General features: G+C 40.6%; 1 protein-coding gene across 3 annotated transcripts in view; it reads left to right on the top strand.

The window, feature by feature from the left end:
* The first annotated feature begins 5,999 nt into the window (after positions 1-5,999).
* SIRPB2 (signal regulatory protein beta 2) overlaps positions 6,000-11,702 on the top strand; it is a 14,163-nt gene continuing 8,460 nt past the window's right edge. For 2 of the 3 annotated variants that reach the window (XM_032295400.1, XM_032295399.1), the window contains exon 1: positions 6,000-6,405. In XM_032295400.1, the coding sequence (XP_032151291.1) occupies positions 6,333-6,405 (73 nt within the window). In that variant the 5' untranslated portion in view covers positions 6,000-6,332. The remainder of the gene's footprint in view (positions 6,406-11,702) is intronic. The other variant, XM_032295401.1, reaches the window with a different exon arrangement.

The raw sequence follows: 11,702 nt of genomic DNA, 5'->3' as shown, positions 1-11,702 counted from the left end.
AAAAAAAAAAAAAAAGGCCTGCCAGGCACAGTGGCTCATGCCTGTAATCCCAGCAGTTTGGGAGGCCAAGGCAGGTGCATCGCTTGAGGTCAGGAGTTCAGGACCAGCCTGGCCAACATGGTGAAACCCCATTTCTACTAAAAATGCAAAATTAGCCAGGTGTGGTGGCAGGCACCTGTAATCCCAGCTACTCAGGAACCTGAGGCAGGAGAATTGCTTGAACCCAGGAGGCAGAGGTTGCAGTGAGCCAAGATCACACCGCTGCACTCCAGCCTGCTGGGTGACAGAGTGAAACAATGCCTCAAAAAAAAAAAAAAAAAAAAAAAAGCCCAATGATTTGTTGCCTACAAGAAACCCATTTGACCTAGAAAGACACATGTAGACTTAAAAGACGAAGAATGTCACTATGTAATGATAAAGGGGTCAATACAACAAGAAGATATAACAAATTTTAAATGCATGTGAACCCAACACTGGAGCACCCAGATATATGAAGCAAATATTACTAAAGCTAAAGACAGAGATAGGCCCCTATGCAATAATAGCTGAAGACATGAAAACCACACTTTCAGCACTGGACAGATCTTCCAGACAAAAAATCAATGAAACATCGGACATAATGTATACTATAGACAAAATGGATCTAATAGATATTTACAGAACATTTTATCCAACAGCTGCAGAAAACTCTTTTTTTTTTTTTCTCAACACATGGGTCATTCTCAAGAATGGACCACATGTTAGGTCACAAAACAAGTCTTAAAACATTCAAAAAATTGAAATAATATCAAGTAGCTTCTCTGACCGCAATGGAGTAAAACTAGAAATTAATAACAGAGGAATTTTGGAAACTATACAAATACATGGAAGTTAAATAATATGCTCCAGAATAACCAGTGGGTCAATGAAGAAATTAAGAAGGGAATTTAAAAATGTATTAAAACAAATGATAATTAAAACATAACATATAAAAATTTGATACAGCAAAAGCAGTATTAAGAGGAAAGTTTCACGCCTGTAATCCCAGCACTTCGTAAGGCCAAGACTAGTGAATCACTAGGTCAAGAGATCAAGCATCCTGGCAAACATGGTGAAACCCCATCTCTACTAAAAATACAAAAATTACCTGGGTGTGGTGGCGTATGCCTGTAATTCCAGCTACTCAGGAGTCTGAGGCAGGAGAATCACTTGAACCAGGGAGTTGGAGTTTGCAGTGAGCTGAGATCCTGCCACTGCACTCCAACCTGGTGACAGAGTGAGACTGCATCCAAAAAAAAAAAAAAAAAGGAGGAAATAGCTATTAGTACCTACATCAAAAAAGAAGAAAAACTTCAAATAAGCAACATAATGATGCATCTCAAAGAACTGAAAAAGCAAGAGCAAACCAAACCCAAAATCAGTAGAAGAGAAGATCACAGAAGAAATAAATGAAATGGAAATAAAACAACACAAAGGACCAATGAAACAAATAGTTGGCTTTTTGAAGTTAAACAAAATTTACAAACCTTTATCCAGACTGAGAAAAAAAAGAGAGAAGATCCAAATATATAAAATCAGAGATGAAAAAGGAGACACCAAAACTGATACAGCAGAAATTCCAAGGATCATTAGGGCCGTCTATGAGCAACTTTATGCCAATAAACTGAAAAATCTAGAAAGAATAAACAAATTCCTAGACACATACAACCTACCAAGATTGAACTATGAAGAAATTCAAGACCTGAACAGACCAATAGCAAGTAACGAGATTGAAGCTGTAATAAAAAGTCTCCCAGTAAAGGAAAGCTCAGGACTCAGTGGCTTCACTACTGAATTTTACCAATCATTTAAAAGAGAACTAATACCAATCCTACTCAAACTATTCCAGAAAATAGAGGAGGAGGGAATACTTCCAAACTCATTCTATGAGACCAGTATTACCCTGATACCAAAAACACATAGAAAAAGGAAAATTGAAGGCCAATATCTCCGATGAATATTGTTGCAAAAATTCTTAACAAAATATTAGCAAACTGAATTCAACAATACATTAAAAAGTTAATTCATCATGACCAAGTGGGATTTATCCCTGGGGTGCAAGGATCAAGGATAGTTCACAATACACAAATCAATAAATGTGATACATCATATCAACGGAATGAAGGACAAAACCATATGATCATTTCAATTGATGCTGAAAAAGTGTTTGATGAAATTCAACATCCTTTCATGATAAAAATCCTCAAAAAAATAGATTTAGGAGGACTATCCCTCCACATAGTAAAACCCATATATGACAGATGCACAGCTACTACTGTACTAAATGAGGGAAACTGAAAGCCCATCCTCTAAGACCTGGAACATGACAAGGATGCTCACTTTCACCACTGTTATTCAGTGTAGTAATGAAAGTCCTAGCTACAGCAATCAGACAAGAGAAAGGAAAAAAAAGGCATCCAAATTATAAAGGAAGAAGCCAGGGTATCCTTGTTTGCAGATGATGTGGTCTTATATTTGGAAAAACCTAAAGACTCCAAGAACAAACAAAACCAACCTGTGGTAATAAAAATCAGAGGTGGTTGCCTCTGAGGTCGGAGACTGAATGGAAAGAAACAAGAAGAAGCTTTCTACATCGTGGGGTGGTTATTACACAGATGTATACAGATGCAAACGCCTAAAAATTCACCAAATTGCACACTTAATGTTTGTGCCTTTTTCTGTACGTAAGTCAGACCTCAATAAAAATTTAAAACAAAAACACCAAAAAGCATGTCATGGGATTTGACATGAAATAGGAAACGGGAGCAAGAAAGGCAAACTAAGCCACAAGGCAAGACAAATTGCCAATAACAGAAAATCAAGTTCAAGGACCTTAGAGGCTTTAGTATTGAGACACCAAACACTTCCTCCTAAATGAAAAGAAGGGAAGAAATGAGGCTGGATGACTTCCAAGGTTAGGTCATAAAAAGCCATGCTTTGTTCTCATGGGACTCCTGGCATTTGGTGCTTACAGACCATTGGAAATTCTCACTGCTTTATCTCCCAAGTTTGCTGGTAGCTCTTGGAAAATCAGGAATATGAGAGACTCATAGACACTGCTACTAATGATCCCAGCTGCCTGTGCTTTAGAGGTGATTTATAGAAGACAGGGAGCACTGCAAAACCTCGCATTTGAATAAATTAAATCCACCAATGCTCACGTATCTGCCTCCTCTTCATGGCTAGAGAAGCAAGCATGCCTCTTCTTTTACCTTCCAAATCTAAGCAAGCACATCTCCTTGGTAGAAGCTACTCTAGAATAACAATGACAAGGAGTTACAGAAAATGTTGTTCCCAGGCTTTTAGAACCTCCAAGAAAGAAGAGAGCAGAGAAAGAAGTGGGGAAAGATAGCTGATTGCAAAGACACTAGTTGCGCTTTTTAAAATTGGTATTTACTTGATTGCTGCTAAGGCTGAACATTTTGCCAATGTTTGCTTAGTATGTTTTCCATTTTATGGTAAACAATGAAAAAGCTGTTGTTTTAGCAAAGTTCCATTTTTATAGTGGAAGGAAAAAAACTTTATGTGTAGACTTCTGTTCTATATATATACCTCGGGTGCCCTTATTGAGGATAACTGAACTCAGGCTAGTAACAGACACTACAGTTCGTGTGATACCCAAGCACACTGACCACAGGGAATATCATTGTTCCTAGTTATTGAGCAATTACCGTGAGCCAGTGCTTCATGCACAATCGCATTTCATGAGTTTTATAGATGATGTGACAGATACAACGTTTTTAAGTATTTCCTTTTGTATTTTTCACCTCACAGTAGTTTAATTCCTTCTGTGGAAGCTCTTTTTCCAATTCTAAAGCCGGATTGTGAGACTTGTTGTCTTGAGGAAGGAATGGGGGGGATTCCAGCTAAAACAAAGACAAGCAGCTGTTAGGAAGAGGACTGAGGTTAGGCAAGTCCCTACCAGAAAGAAAAGAAGGGGAACTCTTCCCCTTATGACTTAGTGAGGTAGTAAGAAAAAGAAGGAGAAGACAGCAGTTGAGATGCTAGAGTCCTGCCAACCCTACACTCCTGAGGTCCAAATGCTGGGGTAGGGTGGGAATGGAATTTAGGGATTCCTACAGCATAGGGGACCATGGCCTGGCTTCCCAGGGTGTTCACAGGTCACAGCATCACAAAGAAACCATGTCCAACCTGGCTCCTGAGCACTAGATCAGAAACAGTAGAGGAATTGAATGTCTTCAAAAACTTGTGATTGTGGTTAACCCTAAGGAAAGTAATGTCTACAAAGGAGACACTGAATCCTCTGAATGTTGTACTCTGTGGATGCCCATGGCAGATAAATGACAAAAATGTCCACAATTCTATACTCCCTCTTTGTATCCACACCTTTTGCAATAAGACTTTGCAGCTCCTCCTAACAAGAGGCAAAGTCTATTTTCCATTCCTTGAATCTTGTCTGGTCTTGTAACTTGCTCTGGCCAAAAGAATATAGCAGAAGTTACCTTGTATCTTGCACTGTCTCTCAAAACATCTCCTTTCATGTGAACAAGCCTAAGCTTGTGCCCTGGAGGAAGAGAGACCACATGGAGGAGACCTGAGGTACCTGGGTTAACAATCAGCCAACTCCAGTAGCAAAGCCACCTAGACAACCTGCAGCTGACCTCACATGCATGAACACTCCCAGCCAATATCAGCTGAGATGAGAGGAACCAACCACCAAACTGAGCTTAGGCTGAATTGTCAACTCACAGAATCATGAACTAACTCAATGGTTAGTTTTTAAGCTTCTAAATTTTGGGGTGGTTTGTTATGCAGCAATAGCTAAGCAATACAATGCCTTGCCTATTAAAATAAATAAAATTATTTGTAAATAAAACTTTAGGAAAGAAAAGCAAGTAGCTGAGAAAGAAATCTGCATAACTGAGCAGGTGATGCAGAAGCTCCCAGGTAAGAATGACAGGGAGGTACTGAGGGTCTGGTGGAATTATCTAGGCTTGTGGCCCTTTCAAAGAAGCTTCAATGTATGGGTCTAATTGACAAGAGAACAAGTAGAGGGAGTAATAGAATTGAGCAGGGGTATCAATGCAAGGCTTGAAAAGACCAGTCACAGACCCAGTGCAATGTCCTTGGGGACCAGGCCAGACTAACCCCCCTCATGGTAGACACAAGCCTCCTAGGACCCAGGGGACACACTTAGATCCAAGGCCTGCCACCCTGCTGCAGGGAGAATCTTCAGCTTCCTCTGCACCCAGTACCTTCTGAACCATGAGGGAGGAAGTGAAACACTGAAAGGCTGAGTTGTTCCTGTATTTTTGCCTGGAAAAGACTGAGTTAACCTAAAAGACAATGGTGAAAGCTTATACAGCACTGACTCCCCCCCATACATGGTACCATATTCCTGTTTTACAGATCAGGAAACTGAGGCACAAATTGTTCAAATGATCGGCCTAAGGTCACACAGCCATACTGAGTGAAGCCAAGTTTTGAACCCAAACAGTGTGGCTGAAGAGACTGCCTGGATTGCATTAATCAGCAAGGTTAATCTTTTCCTTCTTGATAGGCAGCACCAGGAGGCTCCTGAGGAAGTTCAGATCAGTTACGGGAAACAAAGATGCCACAGACACAAATGTTTGCACAATCTGAGTATGTTTCAGTATGTTTCCTGAGTGGACCCCAGGAAAGGGAGGCTGAGAGAGCTGCCCATGATTATACCTTTAGGAATTAGTCTTGTGCCCTCCATGCAGTGCCAGAAGGAGGCCCCCATGGGGCTTGCTTTATGATAAATCCTTCTTCTGAAGGAATGTTACTTCCTCTATCTTCTACACTTCATGAATAATGATAGTTAACATGTTTAGCATTTACACCGTTCTGTGCCCTTGCGCATATTATTTCTTATAATCTCATCAAAACTTTTCTGAGGAGGGGATTGCTGCTGTTCCTACGTTGCAAATGAAGAAACAAAGACTCAGAAATGGTAAGTGACTTTAAAATCTTGCACGGCCAAGAAGAGGAAGATCCAATGCTTGCTCCAAAGTCCAGCTGATTCCAGAGTGCATCCTATGACCTCAGTGCCCATCTCCCTCCTGGGCACCTTGGACAGAGCCTATGGCAAGGGGTCATCAAGGTTTTAGCACAGTGATTACAGGAACCACAGCTCAGGCACGAAAGCAGGAACGACTTTCCTATTGCACCAGCAGCCTTGTGTTGCTACAGCAAAAACACTTCCCCAGGCAGCTGTGGCCAAGAGACACAGAAACTGCCTTGTCCACGGCCCCACCTCAGACTTCAACACTTAACAGAGAGCAGAGGAGCCCCAAGTCCTGGGAACCACAGGAGGTGCCATACACTCCGTGATGCCTGCCCCCACCTGCCTGGCCCACTTGCTTCCCTGCTTCCTGCTACTGGCTCTGGTCCTTGTCCTCTCAGGTAGGTGGGATCTAGGACAGAACAGGGTCCACCCCTGGCTGGTCGGTCGCTATAGGGATGCCAAGTGCTCTGGCTTGCCTGCAGAAGCTTGACCCCACGAAGATAAAGAGGGAGACACTGAAAATTTGCCTGACCCCAGCAGAGAGCAGACCCAGTGTCCCAAGAAGCAGCATAGTGAAGTGATAAGCTCGCAGGCTCTGTGCTCACACCCACTGCCTTCCAGCTTGGATGCTCCTATGCCCACGTCAGATGCTGCAGCTCTGTTAACCCCAGGAGCCTTTTCTATAAAACAGGGACACTCATGGGACCTTTCTCTAGGGCTGCTGTTAATATTAAATAGAAAAGTGGTGAGGCTCAGCCTTGGGCCAGCTACATAGTTTATGAGACCCAGTGCAAAATAAAGACTGGGATCTGTTGTTCAAAAACTATTGAGCCACACAGCAGATCATTAAACCAAGCATGGGATCCTTCTAAGCACGGGGCCCTGTGTGACTATATAGATGGCACAGCCATGAATCAGCCCCAGCTCAGCTTATGATGCAATAGGCTCAAACCTCACTACTAACCATTTTAAGTTTACTTTTTTCTGAGCCTTAGTTTTTCCATCTGTAAAACAGAGCTAAAAATAGGACCCACCTTGTGACTTTCTTAGGAGAATTCAAGAAGATAATACCTGTAAGTACCCAGCATAACAAAGATTTAGTAACTTTGGCCATTAATATTATCATTCCCATGTCTCCCCTAACTCAGGGGCAGGTCAGGTTAGCTCCTGAGTCTGGATTGAGACCCCTGCTTATAGCTCAGCCTTTGAGTCCAGAACTCTCTGATCCACCAGGTGGCGATATTTGGCTCTCAGTGGGCTCATTCCATCTCCTGACCATCTGGGCCCCTGCTCCAAGCTCCACTGAAACCTACATTCTGTCCATCACCCCTTTGGTCCTCCAGAGTGTCCACCCCCAGGAGAGCTCCTGGCAGAACCGAGGTGTGGAGTCAGACCTGGTTGCTCCCTCACTCGTTGGCCGTATGACTCATGACACCACTTCACTTCTCGAAGCTGATTTCCTCAATTGTAAGATGTGAATCATAATTCCTAGTTCTCATTCCACAAGTACTTTTGAGTGTCTACTATGTTTTAGGCACTAGACTAGGAAATCAGAAATCTAAACTACCCAGAATAAAAAATATTCTGAATGACTGTTGGAACTGAATAGATGGAAAATAAGAGAACCATCTTATTTTCAGTCCAGCTGAAAATAAGGTTTCAGTCCAGCTGCATCTCAAGCTGAGTCAGGGCTGGTGTATGGGTGTGCCCTCTATATAGTGGCACAGGGCCCCCTGCTTTGAAGGGCCCCATGCTTGGTTTAATGCTCTTCTGTGTTGCTCAGAAAGGGACCTGCATTTCCATTTTGCACTTGGCCTCACAAATTATGTAGCTGGCCCAGGGTTGAGCCTCACCACTTTTTTATTTAATACAGCAGCCCCAGAGAAAGGTCTTATGAGTGCCCTGTTTTGTAGTAGAGGAGACTGGGGCTAACAGACATTCTGTAAGGCTTTTAGAGGAAGCCCCTGTACAGGAACCATGAAAGGCAGAGAATGCAGATGGCAAATAGATGAGAAGGAAGCCCAGGGCTGGTCCAGCTCCACCGACAAGGCAGAGGCAAACCTCCTAGGACACCTCCTAAAGCCCATGTGACAACAAGGAAGGAGACTCAGAAGGACAGAGGGAGGGGAGGGATGTGGGCACCAGGACTGAGTCCGGGTTCCAGCCCTGGTGTTCACTTCTCCAGACTCACCCCCAGCTGGGATAAGCGTAATTGACATACATTAAACCATACATATGTAAAGTACTCAATTTGATAAATTTTGTCTGTGAGCATTGGGTATATTTCACACTTGTGAAATCAATCAGCAAAATCAGCATTTTGGAAGAATCCAGCATCTGAAAGTTTCCTTGTGATTCATACTTGTCACTCCTTTTTGTCTCCAAAGCAACCATGTATCTGTGTTCTGTCACTGTAGTTTGCATTTTCTAGAATTTTATACAACAAGGATCATGCAGTTGTACTTTTTGGCTGGCTTCTTTTACTCAGCATAATTATTTTGAGATTCATTCATGTTGTTGCTTTGTCAGTAGTTCATTTCTTCTCATGTCTATCCATTGTAAGGATAAACCCTTTCCCATTCACCTGTTGACAGACATTTGGGTTGTTTGCAGTTTAGAGCTATTGTAAATAAAGTGTCTATGAATATTCATGTACAAGTCTCTGTGTCGATATATCCTTCCATTTCTCTTAGGGAAATGAATTTTATTTTATCAATCTTTGTGTGATACCACACTGTCTTGATTACTGTAGCATTATGTAAGTCTTAAAATCAGGTGGTATTAGTTTTCTAATTTTATTCTTTTTCAAATTGTTTTAGCTACTCTAGAAATTTTAGATTTAGTTTAGCAGTTTCTAAAGTGAAGCCTGCTGGGATTTGAATGGGAATAGCAGTGAATTTGTGTATCAACTTGAGAAAAATTGACATCTTAGCAATATTGAATCTTCCAACATATGAACAGTGTATATCTCTCTATTTATTTAGGCTTGATTTTTTTTTCTCTTAGCAATGTCCTGTAAGTTTTCAGTTTGCAATACCTTCACATTTTTTGGCTAAATATTTTCTATTTTCTTATAATATTAATGACTGGAATTTTTCAATTCAAATATCAAATTCTTTATTGCTACTATATAGTAATACAGATAATTTTATATATGGATCTTTTATCGTCATTGTTGCTAAACTCATTTGTTAGGTATAGTAGCCTTTTTAAGAAATTTTCATTGCAATTTTAATTATATCATCTGCACATAAAGATAGTTTCCTTTTGTCTTTCGAATCTGGGTGTCTTCTATTTCCTATTACCTTTTTTCATGGTTAGTACCTCTCCTACAGTATCGAATAGAAATAGTAAAAACAAGCATCCTTGTCTAGTTCCTGATCTGCAGGGAAAACATTCATTTTTGCACTACTAAGCATGATATTTGTTGTGGGTTTTACACAGATGCTGCTTATCAACTTGAAAAGCTTCCTTCTATTCCTAGTTTGCTGAGCGTTATTATTGGGAATGCATGTTCAACTTTGAAAAGTGCTTTTTCTGCATCTGTTGAGATGATTATATGAGTGCATGTATATGCATGTGTGTGTTAGTTTAGTAATATGGTAAATTATATTGATTGATTTTTAAACCAACTTTACATTCCAGGGATAAACTCAACTTGATCATAATGTATTATACTTTCTACATATTGCTGATTGCTGAATTTGGTTTACTAAAATTTTGTTTAAAATTTTTTTATGTTCATGAGGGATATTTTTTTTTCTTATAAGGACTTTGGGTTTGATTTCAAGATAACACTGGGACTTGTAGAATAATTAGAAAAGAATGACTTTTCAATTTTCTAAAAGTATTTATATAAAATTGGTATTATTTATTTCTTAAAAATATGAAAAATTCGGCCGGGCATGGTGGCTTATGCCTGTAATCCCTGCACTTTGGAAAGCTGAGGCAGTAGATCACTTGAGCCCAGGAGTTCGAGACCAGCCTAGCCAACATGGTGAAACCCCGCCTCTACCAAAAATGTAAAAATTAACCAGGCATGGTGGCGCATGCCTATAATCTCAGCTACACGGGAGCTGAAGCAGAAGAACTGCTTGAACCTGGGAGGCTCACTCCAACCTCCCAGGAACAACCTTGTTTCTTTTTTTCTTTTCTCTCTTTTTCTTTCTTTTTTTGGAGTGTGATGGTGTGATCTTGGTTTACTGCAAACTCCGCCTCCCAGGCTCAAGCGATTTTCCTGCCAAGACAGTGCCACTGCACTCCAGCCTGGGTGACAGAGTGAGGCCTTGATATGAAACTTTACGAATGAAACTATCTAGGATTTGGGAAGATTTTTAATAACAGATTAAACTTTTTGATAGCTAATAGGGCTATCCAGGTTATCTTTTTCTTCTTGAGATAGCTTTGGCAGTGGATCTTTTTCAAGGAGTTTGTTCATGTTACAGAATTTGTCAAGTATACATAACTTGAAGTTTTCCATAATATTCCCTTATTATTCTATTAATATGAGTCAAATCTGTAGTAATATCACCAATCTTTTTCCTGATTTTCACAATTTAGGTTCTCTCTCCCTGTGTCTCCTCTGTTCCATCTCACTAGAGATTTATCAATTTTAGTGATCTTCTCAAAGATTTTCTTCTTCTCATTGATTTTTTCTCTCTGTGTGTGTGTGTGCGTGTGTGCGTGTGTGTGTGTGTGTGTGTGTGTGTGTGTGTGTGTGTGTGTGTGTGTTTCTACTGTATTAAGATTCATTTCGAGTTTCATCCCAGCACTTTGGGAGGCCACGGCGGCAGATCACCTGAGGTCAGTCGTTTAAGACCAGCCTGGCTGGCCAACATGGTGAAACCTCATCTCTACTAAAAATATAAAAATTAGCCCAGCATAGTGGCACGCATCTGTAATCCCAGCTACTCAGGAGGCTGAGGCAGGAGAATCACTTGAACCCAGGAGGCAGAGGTTGCAGTGAGCTGACATGGCACCACTGCACTCCAGCCTGGGTCACAGAGCAAGACTCTGTCTCCAAAAAACAAAAAAACAAACAAACAAAAAAACGATGATGAGGATGAGGAGAAAAGGGAACACTATTGGTGGGAATGTGAATTAGTACAGTCATTATGGAAAACACCATGGAGATTTCTCAAAAATATAAAAATGGCACTACCATATGATCCAGCAATCCTAGAATGGGGTATTTATCCACAGGAAAAGAAATCGATGTATCAAAGGAGTGCATGGATTTCTATGTTTATTACAGCACTATTCACAATTGCAAATGTATGGAATCAATCTAAATGTCAATCAATGGATGAATGGATAAAGAAAATACGTATATTTTGGGTATCCCCAAGCACACCCACAATGGAATACTATTCCACCATAAAAAACAATGAAATCATGTCATCATTCAGAGCACATGGATGGAGCTGGAGATTATTTTATTAAGTGAAATAAGCCCTACTTGAGAGGCTGAGACAGGAAAATCGCTTGAGCCTGAGAGGTGGAGTTTGCAGTAAGCTAAGATCACACCATCACACTCCAAAAAAAGAAAGAAAAAGAGAGAAAAGAAAAAAAAGAAAGAAAGAAAGAAAGGAAAGAAAGAAAGAAAGAAGAAGGAAAGAAAGAAAGAAAGAGAAAGAAAGAAAGAGAAAGAAGGAAGGAAGGAAGGAAGGAAGGAAGGAAGGAAGGAAGGAAGGAA

This window comes from Sapajus apella, unplaced genomic scaffold (genome assembly GCF_009761245.1).
Source record: "Sapajus apella isolate SASKATOON/1434 unplaced genomic scaffold, GSC_monkey_1.0 scaffold33, whole genome shotgun sequence".
Classification (NCBI taxonomy): Eukaryota; Metazoa; Chordata; class Mammalia; order Primates; family Cebidae; genus Sapajus; species Sapajus apella.
This window is presented reverse-complemented; position numbering and strand designations above follow the sequence as displayed.